Source organism: Lontra canadensis, unplaced genomic scaffold, assembly GCF_010015895.1.
Source record: "Lontra canadensis isolate GAN:19392208 unplaced genomic scaffold, GSC_riverotter_1.0 scaffold159, whole genome shotgun sequence".
Classification (NCBI taxonomy): Eukaryota; Metazoa; Chordata; class Mammalia; order Carnivora; family Mustelidae; genus Lontra; species Lontra canadensis.
In genome coordinates, this window is record NW_022631153.1 from 1207045 (window position 1) to 1226555 (window position 19511).

A 19511-nucleotide genomic window follows, 5' to 3' on the forward strand; every position below is an offset into this window, starting at 1 on the left:
TAGAGAATATGGCAAGTATGGACTTCACTATTGTTTCAATGCCTAGGAAGCTATGTTTAAAAGTTGGTTAAAGTAGTGGCCACTAGAAAGAGATGGTCTCAAAAATACCTAGCTATAGACTTTTGAGTAAAAATACTGTAACTTAACATTATAGTTAACTTTCACATTGTACCCTTATAATTTTGTTAGTTTCCTTCCTTTTTTAAAAAATTCTGCTCCTGATGGGAGGATTCTATCCTATTATCATACTTTAAAGTTCTTTCTTTATTTTCATTGCTTTGATGACAAATTTTCTATAACTCTGTTTTGTTACAAATAAAACATACTACACATTAAATTGGTGGAATAGGCGATATAAATTTGGAGAGGAAAGAAAATAAAGAACCTTTATCACTTTCAAGAACCCTCCCCAGGTTAAGACCAATCATCTACTACTGCTTTGGTGAGATGATCATCTTTGTAATGATATGAGCTTTATTTGTATGTTTATTTATGAGATTCAGAAGCCCATTCTTTATGCATGCTGGATCCTTAAAAAAAAAAAAAAAATCCTTTTTTGGCAATTAAACAAGATGAAAAGCACTACCTAAAATTAGTTCAGTGTTGTTCAAAAGCTTATATTTTGTGGTCAAGTAAGTTATACACTTTTCATTAAAGTAAGCAGATTTAACCTTGTTAAGGAAGGAGTGCTTTGCTTATGTACAATCTCCTACCAAAGATCTTAATAGTAAAGACTCCAAAGATTCAGACTACTTTCCAGGCAAAGATGGAAATGATTAGCTATAACTTTTTCCTCTGGAAAACTTTGTGAATATAGCATTTGCAGCCAACATTTTCTATTTGTTTCTATTTTATGCCAACTGCAAGTTTGTTTGTGTTTCTAATTTTTTTTCCTTCTTCCCAGAGGGAAAAACCAAACACAACTTGAATTGAGGAAAGCTTTCAACTTTCAAACCCCCCCCCCAAAAAAAAACAAAAAACAAAAAACAAAAAACACCCAACAAATAAAAAACAAAACAAAACATCAAAAAAGCACCAGTAGCAAAACTCTTCATAAGAAGTAAGTTAGACATAAGAAGCCTACCTTGGGGAAATGTAACTTACTTACACTATGATAGCAGGAAGTTCAAGCAACGTAGGGTGTAAAACATTAACTAGGTATTTAAAACTATGATTTCCAAAATGTTTTGACCCACGCAGCTCTCTGGAGAATAGGCAGGCAAGGGCAGGGTTAGAAAGCTCTGTGCTCATGGGAGTCTAAAAAACAAAAAGGGATTTTTGGATACTTACATAATACTAGACTGAGGCCAAGATTTCCTGCCCTCTGACAAACACTGCACTGAACTGGACAAGGTGAATACTTTCTCTGATCATGCAGAAAGCAAGCCATGTTGGAAGGTTCAATGTTTAAGCTTCACAAAGTGACATGACCGCCTGCCAAATGGACTTCCCTCTTGGCCCAGAATGGTGGCTGAGCTCAAAGCTGAGAACCAAAGTCATTCTAAGCTCAAAGAAAGGCCAGCAGGAGCTCCACTGCCACCCAGGGGCATGCTAGGAAATGCTAGAGTTGGTCCTGCTATAGTCATTCTCCACCCCCTGGGCAACATTAAGAAGGAAACTTAAAAGAAGAAAGGATGTTGGTCCCTTGGAGAGGACAGGATTCTTGAGGGGGGTAGGGTGTGTACGCTTGCTCCTGTGAAAACAAGGGAGAGAGTTTATAATAATGTGGATAGAAGGCTGACCTTCATTGAGAGCTTCTTTTGCACTGAATGCTATTGTAATCATGTTACACGTGTTAACTCTTAGTCTTTACAACAAAGAAACATTCTTACCATTCCCCTTTTACAGATGAGGAATATGAGGGCTGTAAAGGTTAAGTAACTTGCCCGAAGGCTACATACGCAAGATGGGCTGCTGGAATTTGAAACCAGGCTTCAATGCTTCTATGACACAGATCTATTAACTTGTGAGGGTTTTTTTTTTTTTTTCAATGTTATATCCAAAACCAGAAAAGGTCTGTTATATGTGTTGTAATGTTATAAGACAAACACATACACACACTACAGTAGTTTGTCTAGACCCTGTCCAAGAGACTCTTCCATCCAACTCCTGCTTATACAGTCAGTCCTCCTCTGACCTTGGTATTTCCATTCCCTAGTAACTGATTTATACCTTATTCCTTGGTGACTTCTTGTTTCCCAAGGTCTCTGCCCAGCACTGCTGATGCAGGGATTGGAGTTTTAGCTCCTAAACCTCATTCTTTCCATGACTGGTTGCACAGTGCTGGGAACAAACATTCAATCCTCTGCCTCCTGACATGACTGGATCCAATCTGTGTTTACAACCTGCTCAGATTGTATCTGAATAGATACCCTGGGTTTTGAGCTTAGTTTGGAATTTGGAATAATGGTATTTCTCTTGCACCTACAAGTTCCTTGACCTTGAGATTGGCTGTGTACCACTTTTGGACTCATATAAGGTGCCAGCAGGATTGGTTTCTTCTGAACCCTCTATCCTTGGCTTACAGATGGCTGCCTTCTTGCTGTCTCTTCATATGGTCTTTCCTCTGTGTGCCAGGGTCCCTGGTGTCTCTTCTTATAAAGATACTAGTCAGATTGGCGGAGCCCATCCTAAATGCCTTATTTTAACTTAATCTCTTCTGTTAAGGCTCTATCTCCAAATAGTCATATTCATAGGCATTAGGGGTTAGAACTTCAACATATGAATAGGGAGGGTACAACTCAGCCCCTAAGTCATCAATCTAATGGCCATTTGGCCATTCTGGTTACCCCCTTCCCCCCCCACCCCCCGCCCTTCTCTGAATCAACCTATTATCAACAATGATTGGCCTAATTAGCTCACTGAGATCCTACCCTGACATCTGTATCTTACATTTCTGGTCTCAGATGGGTAGCTAAAGCCTGCTAAGTGGATAACTGACTGCGTTACAATTAGGCCCCGAAAGTTATCGAATGAAAACACTATTAAACTGCCACAATACCTCCTATCTGAAAAGAAGCAAAACCTTCTACTAGGTGACCTCAGTCTGTGAGAAGAAATTCCGGGAGAAGCCTGACCTCATTCTGGTCTTGAACAATCTCATCCGCATCCACCAGCAAAAGCACAAAACCTTTTCAGTCCTGTAGGGGTTCTCATTTAATTGCAACCTAAATTCTCATTTAATTGGAGTGGAGCCTAGGCACCGCATGTACACAGTTTCCCCATGGGTCATTGCCTTTCTGCACATTTTATAAGCAGAGTTCATGTTCTGGACTCATTTTTTCAGGGATGTTTGTATAGTAAACAGCCTTAGAAGACAGAGACAGTGTCTCCCTCTAGAAGAGCATATGACGGTTAATTTCTGTCCACTTTCATAACAATAACGTCTCCTGACGTTTCCTAAGCTCAGGGTTCCTCAGCTGTGACACTGTCTGGTGCCTGCACATTCTGCACCTGGATTACCCCATTTTGCTTCTTGAGTATTTGCAACAAGGGATATTGGTTTGAACATGAAGTCCTGACCCAGGAGTCTCTTTTCTTCCACTGGCATCCATGAAACAGTGGCAGCTAACTTGCCAGGCTGCAAAGAGAGTAAAACCCCAGAGCCTTCATGGCTCTATTATTGGCATCAGCATTTTACAAGGTCACCACATGATTCTATTGGGTAGCCCTGGCTCAGAATCAAGCTCTTCAAGGAGTTTCTACTGATTCTGCTTTTTGTTTGATTGCTTTCCTAAGCCTTCTTTCACTGTCTTGCCTAATCATCCCCATGGGTCTCTTCTTAGGTTCTACTTCCTGGTTCTTTGCCTCCGAGACTGCCTCAGACGGTGCCTTTGTTTCCCAAGCCTATTTTTACCCCAGCCAGCCTTGGTTCCTCTTTGTTCAATGGCACAGAGGCACGGGCCATCCTAATGCTACCTCCAATCCCTGTTCCTCAGGCCTCCTTCTGATCCCTAAAAGGAGGAGGGGCTGTTGGACTCCAAGAATCAAGGATAGAAGATCAAGGGGCTGGACAACAGAGTGTCAGGAGCCGCCGGATGAAAGTCTGACCAGAAGGAGATTAGGTTCTTGGTAAAGAAAGAAAAAGGGAGCATTTTGTTGCAGCATAGTTTCTAAAATTCTCACAATTCTTATATCCTACACTGATGAGTATATTTAGAAACACAAAATAAAGATGTCTTTATTCTATCAGCTCGGAATCTCTTCAGCCTCTACAGTTTTTCAATTATGGTCAGATCTATTTTTCAACTTGTATTTGCTTATCTGGGCTTCTTATCTCAATGTACTTATACCTTGCTTTCATTCATAAACGTGAAGCTCTATTATATTCCAGGGACTCGAATAGGCAAGAGGGAAGAAAGAATGATGAAACATCATCCCAGATCTTACAAAGTGCCAGGTTAATTGATCAGGACAGATGCATAGACAAAGAAATTATAGTACGTCATAACAGAAGCTAGAGCAGACATAGGAACAAAGTGCTCTATTTGGCATTATCATTTCTGACAACTATGGTTTGTTTACTATAAAAGATGCCTGGAGGAAGACGAGTGAATAATTTTCTATAAGGAATAATGCTACACGTAGTGATATGTGCAATGCCTTGACAGTCTAAGATCATTTAGTTTCTGGGTGGAAACACTGGCCCAATCAAAAGGAAAAATTACCAAACCATAAAATATACATGTAAACACAACTCTTGCATTTCCCTAAATAATTGTAATCCTTTTTCTTTCCCCGCCCTTTTATTCTTTTAACTTCTTTACTGTGCTAAAGCGCATAGTGGTTTCAGAAGGGAAACTGTATAAATATAACAAGAAATGATGCTCAAATAAAAATAAAACTCAACTATAAAATTTCACAAATATCATGTTATTTGCACACCGATATGTAAACAATCTATTGTCTTTGATCTCTCATTAAACTATAGAAATTCTGAGATAGTTAGCATTGGTATTAAACATCCCCTGCAGAGATTATAGAGAGAAAGGATAAAATGTGGTAGAAGATATTTAAATTTAGAATCATGCTTCATGTTGCTTGTTATTGGAATAGGAAAAGCTCTTTAGCAAAACCCAAAGTACCAAATAACGAGGACCGCATTGCACATGGATGTATACTGTAAGTTCCTGAAGCACATAAGAAAAACAGGTTCTGACCTGCGTATTGCCTCCTGCCTCCAAGGTCAATGACAGTATTCTCCTCTCCTTTATCAAGGAACTGGATTTCCTTCTCATGCAAAAGCCGCGTGATCTTGACTTGCTGCTGCTTGACCCGGGTCTCAAGCAAGTGCACCTGGGCTCTGAGCCGTGCCTGCTCCTGGAGACAGTTCTCAAGGGCCTGCAAAGCAATGTGCATCTCATTCTCAGTGGGAAATAAATGCCCCTAACAAGTTGGACAAATTAATGAGCCAGTTTTGTCCCCAACTCCAATTTCAGAATATTATTCCAACCAGAAAGTGGTTTGAAAGCTCTCATACTATTTGTACGGTAAATTGCTTAAACCAAAAAATTATATATTAATATGAAATAATCTGAGTGACTATACTAAGAGCTTTAGACTCATCTCTTTTGAACTTCGTAATGATTCCAGGAGGGAGGACTTGGCTCAACCCTAGTGAGGCAACTTGCTCAGGAATTTTCCAGCAGGTAGGAGGAGTCAGTATGCAAATCCAGTTCGAGAGCCCAGCTTACAGTCTGTCTTCGTGATGCCACCTAAATGCTTTCCTGACAGTACAGTTTTTATGGCATCGTTGCACATTGTTAGTGTGTCAATCCCTAAAATAAACAAGGCATTTGAATGACCTTCGGGTATTAATGTTTTAATTAATGGAATACTTATAATCTGATGACGTGTTGTCACCTTTATAAGGGATGCTAGTTTAGACTCATATCCGTGAGTATCTCACCCACTCGCCTGTGCAAATTCTAGTGAAGTCAATTTAACTTGTTGCTTATTTTTTTGTTTTTCCCTCAATTACTTCAGAAAGGGGTGGGAGGAGACTGAGTTTTCCAGTTAAGCATTTATCTTCTCTAAAAGGGCAAAAAAACAAGAATATTGGATGCAAAAGAGTTTATCAGCACCCTTCTAAACTGGCGTCTGACTGAGAACTTTCCAAAAAGAAAGTGACCACAGTGGGGAATTACTTGGGAAGATGAGCTGCAGGGATGGGGCTTCTGGAAGAGGCAGAGAGACTAGAATCTTCAATAAAGGCTCTTGAATACTCGATGTTATTAGAGGTACTGGACATAGAGTGGGGAAAAAAGGACAAAACACCAATTTTTGTCATTTTTCCATTTTTACCTTGACATCTCTTTTTTTTTTTTTTTAAAGATTTTATTTATTTATTTGACAGACAGAGATCACAAGTAGGCAGAGAGGCAGGCAGAGAGAGAGGAGGAAGCAGGCTCCATTTTTACCTTGACATCTCATTATGAGACTGCAGGCATGGTTTTCGTGAGCTTATTTAAAATGTAGGAATTTTCTCTTCCCCAGAACTTTGGGTATTTATTTTATTTTTTATTTTTTTTTAATTTTGATTTATTTTTTTAAATTTCTTTTCAGTGTTCCAGAATTCATTGTTTATGCACCACACCCAGTGTTCTATGCAATACATGCCCTCCATACTACCCACCACCAGGCTTACCCAACCCCCCATCCCCTTCCCCTCCAAAACCCTCATTTAGTTCCTCAGAGTCCACAGTCTCTCATGGTTCGTCTCCCCTTCCAATTTCCCCCAACTCCCTTCTCCTCTTCAACTCCCCATTTCCTCCATATTATTCCTTATGCTCCACAAATAAGCAGAACTATATGATAATTGACTCTCTCTGTTTGACTTATTTTACTCAGCATAATCTCTTCCAGTCCTGTCTATGTTGATACAAAAGTTGGGTATTCATCCTTTCTGATGGAGGCATAATACTCCATAGTATATATGGACCACATCTTCTTTATCCATTCTTTGGGTATTTAAATGTGTATTTTCTCCCTTTTATTTATTTATGAATGGAGGAGGGCATGAGTTCATTGTAATTTCTTTCAAATAATTTGCTTAGTTTACACTAATAGTGTTCAATATGGGAAAGCCCCAGGTCAGTTTTAATTATTATGGATAGTTTTAAGTTTCTTTTTTTTTTTTTTTAACATTTTATTTATTTGACAGACAGAATACAAGTAGGCAGAGAGGCAGGCAGAGAGAGAGGAAGGGAAGCAGGCTCCCTACTGAGCAGAGAGCCCGATGCGGGGCTCGATCCCAGGACCCTGGGATCATGACCCGAGCCAAAGGTAGAGGCCTTAACCCACTGAGCCACCCAGGAGCCCCTAGTTTTAAGTTTCTAACATTATTTTTTTTAACTTTTTTTTTTAAGATTTTATTTAAAGAGAGTTCACAAGTAGGCAGAGAGGCAGGCAGAGAGAGATGGGGAAGCAGGCTCCCTGCTGAGGAGGGAGCAGGGGCTGACCTGGGGCTTTCCCATATTGAGCAGAAAGCCCAATGTGGGGCTTGATCCCAGGACTCTGAGATCAGGACCTGAGCCAAAGGCAGAGGCTTAACCCTCTGCCCAGGCTCCCCAAGTTTCTAACATTATTTAACTACCCAAATAGCCCCAGTAAATTCAGAAAGATTTTTACTTTGAGAAAAAAAATTACATCACTTGGTAAGTGCCTATGATGTGGCAGGTGCTTTCACAAAAAATTTCTTCATATTTTCCCATTAGTTATTTTTTTCAGTGACAAATTACTAAGGTTCTCGGCAAAGTAAAAGAAAATTCAAGTCAAAGTAGGTTTTATAAATATGTAAATAAATGCACTTACCCAGCTTTCCATGCCCATGACCAGAATGGTGGTGACAAGAATGAAACTGACCATCTTCACCATCTTCCCCACTGAAACAGCTTCAAGAAGAAAAGAAATTTCATAAACATCTTTACTGTGAATTTTTCACAAGACCAGTGTCGGGTTCAGGTTCAACATGATCCATGAGGTCGAATGTGGCTCCAGCTCCAGTCTGAGAGTCTTCAAGAAATTCTCCTGGACTTCCCACCCTTCCCTCATACAGAATGATGCTCTCTGTTACCTTAAGTAGAATAGATTCTTTTCAATTGCAGAAACAGAGAAGGGACCCTACCTCTCTTTGAGTGTCCAGTGGTTAATGGGCTGCTTGTGCAGACAAAGCAAAGGCTCTTTAAACACAAAGACCTGGCTCCATGTTTTGGCTGAGCCACTTCCTAGCTGTGTGCCCTCAAGCAACCAACTAAAATGCTCCTCACTTATAAATGGAAATCATAATTTCTACCTGACAGGACTGTGGCAATCTTGACGAAATACTTTTAGATATTCTGTCATAGGATAAATGCCTAAGGAACAGTAATTCATTTTGTATATAGAAAACTGCTTTTATTTTTAAAAGAAGAAGAGGGAAAAATGACAACTAAGGTGATATACATTGTTTTTCTTGATGTTTTAATGGATAGTCAAGCTACCAAGGGGATATAAATCTTTAAGCTCTGTTTAAAGTTGTAGAGGAAACCTCACTTTACCACTTCCTGATTTTTTTTTTTTAATCCCTCTTGAGGGGCACCTATGTGGCTCAGTTGGTTAAAGGGTCCAACTCTTGATTCTGGCTCAGGCCACAGTCTCAGGGTCATGAGATCAAGCCCCAGGTTGGGTTCTGTGCTGAGCGTGGAACATGCTTGGGATCCTCTCTCCCCCCTCAACACTCCCCAACCCTCCTCATGTGCACGCTCTCTCTCTCAAAAATACAATACAATACCATAAAATCACTTTTGAAGTCATGAGTATTGATGAAAAATTTTGTTCATCCTCAAAATAAGTTCTGTGTGCTGCCAGTGATTTTTCATAAATTTTAGAAGCTAAGGAGCCTAGAAGGGCAGAAATGTTTGCATAATCTTCAAATGGATTTTGTACCTATGGTTTCCAGAAAAGAACTGGAATCAACTGAATTATTTGTTAGCCTATTTTTATCCTATAGAACCTATGACCTAGGTCTTTTCATGTATCTCTTTCTCAATTTTTATGTAATTATAAAGGTGATTCCTAACGTTACTGTCCACTAGGATCACTTGGGGAACTTGAAAAAAATCTCCATGCCCAGGAATTCAATCAAATGTCTAAAGGTGACAGGTGCATGGAATTTTTAAAACACTGTTGATTCCAATGTTTAGCAAAGTTGGAGAAACAATGATTTATGGACTTAATATATAAAAACTTTAAGTCTATTATAACAAAGAAGTTAGTTCCCAGTCCTTCTGAGGCCAACAAAAACAGTTAAAGAATGGGAAAGACAATTAACATGGCCACCTTGGGAAGTACTAGGGAAGTAAATTAGAATGTGAATTTTTAGAGTATGTGAAATTCATGCATTACAGAGTAATAGTCTGCTAGATATCACTGTATACTTTTACTTCTGACTTTGTTTTTACTCTAAGTCTAGAACTATGCTGTGTATTTTATAAACATCTACTTTAATTCCTTTTTTTTAAGATTTTATTTATTTATTTGACAGACAGAGATCACAAGTAGGCAGAGAGGCAGGCAGAGAAAGAGAGGAGGAAGCAGGCTCCCTGCGGAGCAGAGAGCCTGATGTGGGGCTCGATCCCAGGACCCTGGGATCATGACCTGAGCAGAGGCAAGTAGCAGAAGGCAGAGGCTTTAACCCACGGAGCCACCCAGGTGCCCCACATCTACTTTAATTCTTAAATAACTCTCTAAGGCAAGTACTATTAACCTCATCATACAAATGAAAAGATCACAGAGGTTAAGTCACTTTTCTAAGATCACACAACCAGTTTATGGAAGACCCAGCAACGGGGCTGAAGGTGTTCCACCTTGACGGCCCATGCCCTTAATCTGAAATCCACAGGACCTGCCTTGTGATCCACATATGCCTGCAACACACAGGGAAACAGGCTGCATGGGCGAATGGGGACCTTCCCGTGTGCTCTTCTGCTGTGAACATCAGCCTTGCTCCTGAGCGTGTTTGTTCCTGAGACATGCACTTCTCCAAAGGAACATCAGGTGAATCTGGCAGGAGAGGAGACAGCTGCCCGGTAGCAGGGGCAATCTGAGGGAATGGCAGTATTCGCAAGCCTTTACTGATTATCAGCTCTGGGCTCCGCCCTGCGCTACACCCTGTGGAAGACTAAACATGGCGGCCTCGGAGGGGCCATGTTTCAAGCAAGGAATGAAAATAACTATTAAAATGGAAATTAAGGACAATACAAATGAAGTCTACGTGAAACCATATGTAATTAAATATAGAAACCGAACATTCCCAGACCACTCCTCAAGACAAAATTAATTACTTCTGCCACTGTGACCCATGCTATATTTACAGACCAAAATAGCAGTTATCCACTCGATAAACATTGTTTGCATGCCTGCTTTGTTCCAGGCACTGTGCCAGGTGATGGAATTCTCATGTGGTCAGTTTTTTGCATGTTTTTAACTGCTTAGAATTAGATTTTTGGGGGCGCCTGGGTGGCTCAGTTGTTAAGGGTCTGCCCTTGGCTCAGGTCATGATCCCAGAGTCCTGGGATGCAGCGGGCCTAGGACTCCCAGCTCAGCAGGATGCCTGCTTCTCCCTCTCCCACTTCTCCTGCCTGTGTTCACCTCTCACGCTGTGTCTCTCTCTGTGTCAAATAAATACATACATAAATACATAAATAAATACATAAATAAATAAATAAAATCTTAAAAAAAAAGAGTATAAGAATTTTGAAGGCAAAGTCCCCACCTTGCTAATTGTTGTATCCCCAGCATGTAACTTGTTACAATGAACCAGATAAAAGTTTAGTTGCCTCTGCAGAAAATTTTCTCCAGGAAGGAAAAATCTTTCTCAGAGGCGAAAATGTCCTTTCCTTTCCATAAAACTGGTCTGTTTGCAGTGACAATACTTCCTCCTTCTTTCTCTATGTTTATCCTGGTCAAGGGGAAAACAATGGGTTGTGCATTTTTGAAAGTAAGCCTTAGGAAGGGGGTAGAGACTTTTGGTTGGATTGAACACATGAATTTATTTTCTCTTTCTCACAATGGAGAAGATATGAACAGACAAGGTCATAGAGAAAGGGAGCAGAGGAAACTCCAGGCATGCAATGTTAGCACATCTGTGGATGTCAACAGCACGTGAGGGAGCTGGCAAGGCTGCTAACACTGGGGCACGAGCAGCAGCAGAAGAAGCAGGCTAACTTGCCCTGTGATTCCCCAGCCGGGTTCGGGGCTAAAGACATGAGTTTGCTTCAAAGGCAGGGTTGGAGGTGACAGATTGACACTCAGATTCTCACCAAAACCTTGAGTAGCCCAAGAATACTGTTTCTCTCACCCTATCAAGACAACAAGGCTTACTTTCCACTAAGGTTGAACTAGAGAGGCTCTGGGTAGCAGGACCACAGGCATGAGGGAGGTCAGGGGGGAGTACTTCGTTCTACAGGTTGAAATAGCCCCCGACCTATACACACACACACACACACACACACACACACACACACACACGCCCCACACCAGGATACTTCTGTCCTGGCAGCCAGGCAGCCCACTCTCTATTCCTCTCGCCACTTTCCAGGCCAGAGAGCATGGGATTCCTCTCTGGAGGAATGAATAGGCTCACGGGAAAGATCATCAGAGGCTAACATTGGGTGATTCTCCAACAAAAGCACCTTGTCCTTGCCTGGTCATTCTCCAGAGAAGCCCACGAGTTGGCAAACCTCATTCATGCACACCAGAGAGGCAGAGGCTTAAATTTTGCCTATTTCTTTCCAAGCAGTTCTCTCTGAAGGGAGGTATATATTAAGTTTCTTTCTGTATCCGCATTTACCTCACAGTCTAAAGAGAAACACTTAAAGGGGTCCCTGGGGGGTTCAGTTGGTGAACCGTCCAGCTCCTTATTTCAGCTCAGGTCATGATCTCAGGGTCATGAGATCAAGTCCTACGTCCAGCTCTGCACAGAGTGAGGAGCCTGCTTAAAATTCTGTCTCTCTCTATCCTCTCCACTACCCCAGCCCCCACTCATTTTTTCCTTTCTCCTTTTTTTTTTAATTTGAGAGAAACAATAGCAATCAATTTTCCATGAAGATGTGTAATTTACCTGTTATAACTTAATCCTTCCATCTAACATTGTAACCAAAATAACCAAAATGTACAGAAAGAAGTGGAGTGCTATATAAATCACACTAAGTGTGGAAAGAAGTCAGACAACATACAAGAACACATGCAATAACTCATTGCAGAAAAGCTCTTCTAAGTATTTGGAGATCCAGTTTTTTCAGTGAGTCATTCCTTTTATCCATTCGTATGATATCATTTATAGCAACTTAGTTTAGGAGAACTGATATTTTACTCTGTGATCTTAGTAACCATTTAAAATCCAAACATTTATGGGGTACCTGTTTAATGTCAGGTGCTATGTACACTAAAAGCTTTTATATATAGTTTATATTAAATATATTGAATTACATTTAAAATATCAGTTTATATTGGGGCACCTGGGTGGCTCAGTCAGTTAACGGCTCCACTCTTGATTTTGGGTCAGGTCATGGTGTCAGGGTGGTGATATTGAGCCCCATGTCAGTCTGTAGTGGGTGTCGAGTCTGCTTAAGATTCTCTCTCTCTGTGCCTCCACCCCACCCCCACTCATGCATGCACACACCCTCTTTCTCTCTCTCTCAATAAAATATTAGCTTAGATTAAATATACAGGAAATTAGGTTTAATTATGGCATTAAAATGGCTTTCAATGTAAAAAAAAAAAAAGACTCTCCCCCTCACTCCCCACTCCCCCAACCCCCCCACCCCACTCAGAGCTTTTAGAGGGGAGAGAAGTGAGAAGAGAATTGCCAAGGAACAGAAGTATGAGCAATCAGGAAGATGAATAGGTTTGCTATCAATTAATATTTTCCAACTGATAAGATAATCTTGGAATTATATTTTTAAAACTTTTCTAGACGGCTTTTACATTTGTCATGAAAGACAAAATCATCTCCTTCCAGATGCCAACACCAACTACACTAAAGAGCCTTATTTACAATATAGTACTGTCCTCAACTTGGCATTGCAGATATTGAGATATTTGCAAATTTAGCAAAATTCAGATAGAAATGAATACCCTAACCAAGGGCATCTGATGTTATAAACAAACACATTTTTATTCCCATCATGGGGGTAGTCTCATGTTTCTTTTGTCTGGGAGTTCTTGGAGGGATCTGTCATTACCATTGGTCCATCCATCAAGAGTCTGTTTGTGGAGGAGGGGGGAAGCCAACAGAAGCATAAAATCTTACTACAATTTTAACAATTTACTTCAGATATATTGTATATATTTAGGTATGGAGACGTTTCCACCTTTCAAACTAGGCAGAGCAGTCAAACACTGTTATAGTAAGATTTACTTTCTTATAGACTTAGCTATGCCAGTGGTATACTCTTGTTCATTTAAATGTAATTATATGCAGTTAAGGCCCTATAAAATACCACAGTCCCTAAAACATGTTTCTTCCTTTCACCCATCAGAATAAAAGACGGAAAAGAATGGGATGAAAAAAATAATTGAATTACTTTCAATGACTATACTCCATAAATCACTTGGGAAAACAATATAGGTTGTCAATGTATCTACTGTTGTCTATATTAAATTTCAACAGTTATCAATTATTATTAATAAATATTAATAATTATATCATTAAACAAAACACTACATATTAATTTATCATGTATCATATAAGGTAAATTTATTAATAAAAGTATTAATAAATATATATAAATATTAGAATATTAATAATATATTTCATTGGAAACAAGACTGATCTTTCTTAAGACAAGCTGAGATGGTGAGTGGTGCTCTCTAAAGATCATCAAAAAAGAAAAGCTCTCCATGCCAGACTTGGGCTTGTCTTAGTTGCTTATAAAATATATGTCATATTTCCATACTTGAATCATAAATACTTCAAGGGCAGTGTTTTCTGCTATGCTGCTTATCTTCTGAGTTACCTTTTTGCAAAATAGAGAGGTAACTGTCCTTAGACTTTAATATTATTCCTAATTCTCTCAGTTAACATATTTTTCAGTACTAAATAAGATTATGATAAAATTATGATTTAATTATGTTCATTTAGCCAACATATGTTATATCAAAATTTAAAAATTTTTTAAAAATATAAGTGGAGAAAATGGCTGTGTGCAACCTGGGAGAAGGTTCTCACCGGAACCCAATCATACTGGTACCCTGATCTTGACTTTCCACCCCCACAACTCTGAGAAATAAATTTCTACTACTTATTAAAAAAATAATGATGTAAAAATTCTAATTTTAGGGTTGCCTGGCTGGCTCATTCAGAAGAGTATATGACGCCTGACTTCAGGGTCATTGAGTTTGAGCTCCACGTTAGGTGCAGAGATTACCTATATAAATAAATATTAAAAAAAAAATTCTCATTGTAAAAAGAAAAATAAATAACACTCTATACGTAGAAAACAGATATAATTGAAAATTGGGATATGAACCACTATTTGTACATCAATGTTTATAGCAGCATTATTCACGACAGACAAAAAGTGTGTGGACAACAATCCAAATATCCATCCACAGATGAATGGATGATTAGAATGAGATATATACACACAATGAAATGTTAACCTTGAAGACTTTATGCCAGGTGAAACAAGCCAGACACAAAATGACAAATGTTATATCTTTCCCTTCATACAAAGTACCTGGAGTAGTCAAATGCCTAGAGATGTATTATGTGTATTAATTTGAAGTATATGAAATTGCCATTTTGGAAGGTCAAAAACATCCAAATGTACACCATTTCTTACAGTTCAACCTAATATGTAAAGAAAGGAACACTTCATGATTAAGGAAATTGAAAAATATATTCAAATATAAAGAAATATTATATATATGTTTATGTTATATAAGTGCCATGAAATGAAGGACTTGATTCTTTTTGTTTCTGCTGTATCCCACTGCTTGGTAGGTGGTTAGGTACTGTATCAGTTTTGTAGGGCTGCTGTAGCAAATTACCACACAGTGGGTGGCTTAAAGCAACAGAAGTTGATTCTGTCACATGTCTGGGGGATAGGAGTGTGAAATTCAGGAGTCACTGTGGCCATGCTCCCTCTGAAAGCCTCTGTGAAAGAATGCTTCCTTGCCTCTTCTAGTATCTGGTGGCTGCCAGCCATCATTGGCATCCCAGGGTGTGTGGCAGCAACACTCTACTCTCTGCTTGCCTGTTCACATGGCTATCTTCCCTCTGTGTGTCCCTCTAAATTTCCCTCTTCATACTAGGACACCAGACCACTGGATTAGGGTTTGTCCTAATTCAATATGACCTTACCTTAACTTGATTCCATCTACAAAGATGCTATTTCCAAATAAAGTTACATTCACAGGTAATGGGAATTAGCATTGAATGTATCACTTTCTGCGGTACAATTCAACTTGGTTCAGGTACTCGACAAAATATTTGGTGACTTGATGAGAAGAAAATTTATGAAGTTAGAATTTTAGAACTTCTCAGCATCTGCTATTATAATTTTACAGTTGTTTATTAAAAACAAATTCTTTTTTTTTTAAAGATTTTTATTTATTTGAGAAAAAGAGAGCAACAGAAAGAGCACAAGCAGGGGGAGTGGCAGAGGAAGAGGGAGAAGCTGAATCCTCATTGAGCAGGGAGTCCAATGTAAGATCATGAGCTGAGCCAAAAGGAGATGCTTAACCAACTGAGCCACCCAGGTGCCTGAGACCAAATTCTTTTTGTCTGCTGAATTTATTAGATGTCTCTATCAGATTCCCTCCATCATCTCCCCTCCTTCAGCAGTGACTGAGAATATTTAATAAACTATGGCTTTTGTAAAGTTTTTATTGATTTGCAAATATGACATTGTGGTGTATGCCAGCTTATCTCAGTTTTAAAGAGATATTTGAATTTATAAAATCCCAAGAGAAAATAAATAACTGAAAAACTTTAAACTTAAAACCTAATAATTAAAATTAGGCCATCTTAATGGGCTAAAGCTATTATCATACCTATCTCATAAAAATTATTAGTTTGACTCATACTTTTCATTTGGTAATAAATATATTTCCCAAGCAGAATTACAACAGCTCAGCTGTTATTTTTTAAAATATCATTTGTACTTTTATGGTTATTTATCATTTAATTTTTAAATTTGTCATAAAGTTCAAGTAATAAAAAGTAAAAGTTACCCCTCACATGATGGAAATTTCTTAACATGTAATCAATGGTAGAGTTATAAACACATAAAGTTTTCCAATGTTACAGGAAATAAGTAAGAATAATTGTTTATTATAAGCAAGCAAAAGAAAATAAAGATGGAAAATAAATAAAAATATTTTTAAAAAACACATAAAGAGATTTTGGAAGTAGAAAGCATTCTCTTATGAGGTTAATACATGGGGTCAAACTATAATAAAAGGAAGTGAGGTCATTCAAACATCATCATCACTCAAGAAAACAAGGCTCAGAAAGGGTAAATTATTTAGCTAAAGGAAGAAAATAAACTTTCATTAAGTATATTTACATTAACCGGGGAGATGAGTATAACAGTATGATGTGATACCATTTATTTGTGACTCTGATTCAAATTGTTCTCCTGACTGAAAAGAAACCAATATATTTTCCTGGATTATTGATGGGGACTTTTTCTTTTTCTTTCCAGTGGTAAAAATAACGTCTCATTTTTCTTCTGTGATAGTAATCAGATCTTCATTGTTTTAATCCACTACCAGCTATCAGATAAAATACTGAGGAGTCCATAATTCAAAGTTATGAAATTTTTGTGCCTTCCAGACTTTGTGTTTATGCTATCTGCTGAAATTAATATATTTTCTTTGGCTCATCAAGTTCCCTTCTGTATTTGTGGGGTCAAGTACTTTTATTTCAGAAATGAATAAATGTGAAATAAGTCAATAAGAGTCAATTATCATATGGTTTCACTTACTTGTGGAGCATAAGGAATAACACAGAAAACATTGAGTGAAGGAGAGGAGAAGTGAGTTGGGGGAAATTGGAGGGGGAGACAAACCATGACAGACTGTGGACTCTGAGAAACTGAGGGTTTTGGAGGGGAAGGGGGTGGGGGTTGAGAGGGCCTGGTAGTCGGTATTAAGGAAGGCACATATTGCATGGAGCACTGGGTGTGGTGCATAAACAATGCATTTTGGAACACTGAAAAAAATAAAATAGGGGCACCTGGGTGGCTCAGTGGGTTGGGCCTCTGCCTTCAGCTCAGGTTGTGGTCTCTGGGTCCTGGGATTGAGACCCGCATCTAGCTCTCTTCTCGGCGGGGAGCCTGCTTCCCTCTTTCTCTCTGCCTGCCTCTCTGCCTACTTGTGATCTCTCTCTTTATCAAATAAATAAATAAAATCTTTAAAAAAGAAACAAAAAATAAATAAATAAAATTTTAAAAAAGGAAAAAAAATGAATAAATTAGCTTAAAAACTTAAAGAGCTTCAAAACAAATTATGGTCTTATATCTGTGTCTGCTTTTGGCTCTTGTATAAGAGACAGTGTATGTTGAAAAAGCTCTGGGAGATGCTGGAAGATTGTATAACACGTATACATAGTGCTACACATGAGACTTGGTAGAAAATAAAGGTCCAGTAAAATATTTTGGCAGGCTCTGTCTCTTGGTGTCCTGAAATTTCCATTTCATCTCCATTAAAATCATCAAATCTGATCTTTCCCAGAGAAAGGACAAAACCTCTAGTCTAGCAGCTCCTTCAATAATAAGGCCTTTCAATCTGTCATTATAAATATATATTTTAAAGTCATCATATTAATTTGATAATCTTTAGAATAATTCCTGAGAAAATTTCAAGTTATCGAAAATTCTTCAGTGCCCAGTTGTAATTCCCCCTTTTTTTTTTTTAGATTTATTTATGTATTTGAGAGAGAGAGGGGGAGAGAGTGTGCACACATGCGTGAGGCAGGGCAGAGCAGCTGGGGGGAGAGAGAGTCTTAAGCAGACCCCATGCTGAGCCCAGAGCCTGACACAGGCCTCCATTGCAGGACCCTGAGATCACAACCCGAGCTGAAATGATGGTCTAAAACCCCCAGGCAAGCCCCCACAAATTGTAATCATAATTCTAAACATCTTCTACAATGTTGAAGAAATGTTTAGATATTAGGTATTTCAAATGCTTTGAAAGTCTGGTCTCTGTCATTCATCATAATAAATCTTGTTATTTTGTAAATCTGGTTCATGATAAAGTGGTATTAGATTATTTAATTCCTCACTATACAGTTGTATTTCTTTTATAATGTTTTTGCTTTAGGCTGTTTCAAAACTTTCAATTTTATAAAACTAAAATAGTTTTCAAATGGCTATTTTTTGAGTACTATATTATTTGATATAAATTATTCTAAGTCTCTAAAATCCAATTTCCTCCTCAGTAAAATTTTTTAAACTTTCTTGATAGAGGATTAAATGTAAAGGCAAAAATATTGCTTTAAACTGGAAAGTTGTATAGCTAATATATAACTTTTAAAAACAATTACAAAGCAAAAATATATACTAATGTAAAAAATTTTTAAAATAGTGTTTTAAGCAAGGTATCATGAAAAGATGCAAGATAAAAAAAATAAGGAGAAAGAGCTATTGAAAGAACCATGTTTAGTAAGTTAGCATTTACAAATGGACTACACCCTTAATGTAAGACAGTTACTTAAAAATTTACCCATAAACACAGATTTAGAGACTCTTTTTAGGCATTTTCTTCTAAATTTTTTATCATTTTTCTGAAAATGATATATAACAGTTATAAGTAAAAGATATAACAGTATCTTTATTATTTATTTTAAGCATTTACACTCAGTGAAAGCCTAAAAAGCTAATTAAGTTTGATTCCCAAAAGATAGAAAAAAAATAAAAGCATTTCTGAAGACTTTACTTCTGGAATGGAAATTTTAACATTTTCCATTTTATTTTCTATCTTGTATATTAAAACTTCGAATCCTATTATTTACATCAAATTCTCATCCAATTCATTCAAAATGTGCTAGGAGCAGAAAGGAGATATAATTCTAAGTTTACTTTCTAAGTTACAGAGGTGGTTTTCTCCCAAGTTAAACTGACTTTTCCTAAGAGCCTATGATTGTTTCCTAAGTTATGCTTAATATCATACCTACATAATCAATTAGCATTGTTACAATTATGTCAAAAGTACAGAGATGTTAAATACCTTGCTGAAGTAAAAAATGAGTCAGAGACACAGCTCAGACTAGGTGTTGTCACTCTGTCTCCCAGGATCCTCTAACTGCATTCAGAATTTGTAATTACTTCTCTGTTATCTGATTAGAAGTAGGGACAATGTTGATTCTGGCTTTAATCCAGAAACAAATAAATGAGGAAATCGGTTTAACTGGAAGGAAAGCTAAAAACAGAGATTCAATGACACAATACCAGATATTTTCCTTTTTTCCCTCCTATTTGTATGAATTTTCATGACAGATCTAATAATGTATCTTCATGAAAATA

At 38.0% G+C, this 19511-nt stretch overlaps 1 protein-coding gene across 1 annotated transcript in view; it reads right to left on the bottom strand.

Annotated features, from left to right (window-relative positions):
- FGL1 (fibrinogen like 1) overlaps nt 1-19289 on the bottom strand; it is a 29506-nt gene extending 10217 nt beyond the window's left edge. The window contains exons 1-3 of the mRNA XM_032844944.1: nt 19216-19289; nt 7813-7892; nt 5160-5340 (exon numbers count right to left, since the gene is read on the bottom strand). Coding sequence (XP_032700835.1) covers nt 5160-5340; nt 7813-7875 — 244 coding nt within the window. The 5' untranslated portion in view covers nt 7876-7892; nt 19216-19289. The remainder of the gene's footprint in view (nt 1-5159; nt 5341-7812; nt 7893-19215) is intronic.
- Between the last annotated feature and the right edge of the window lie 222 nt (nt 19290-19511).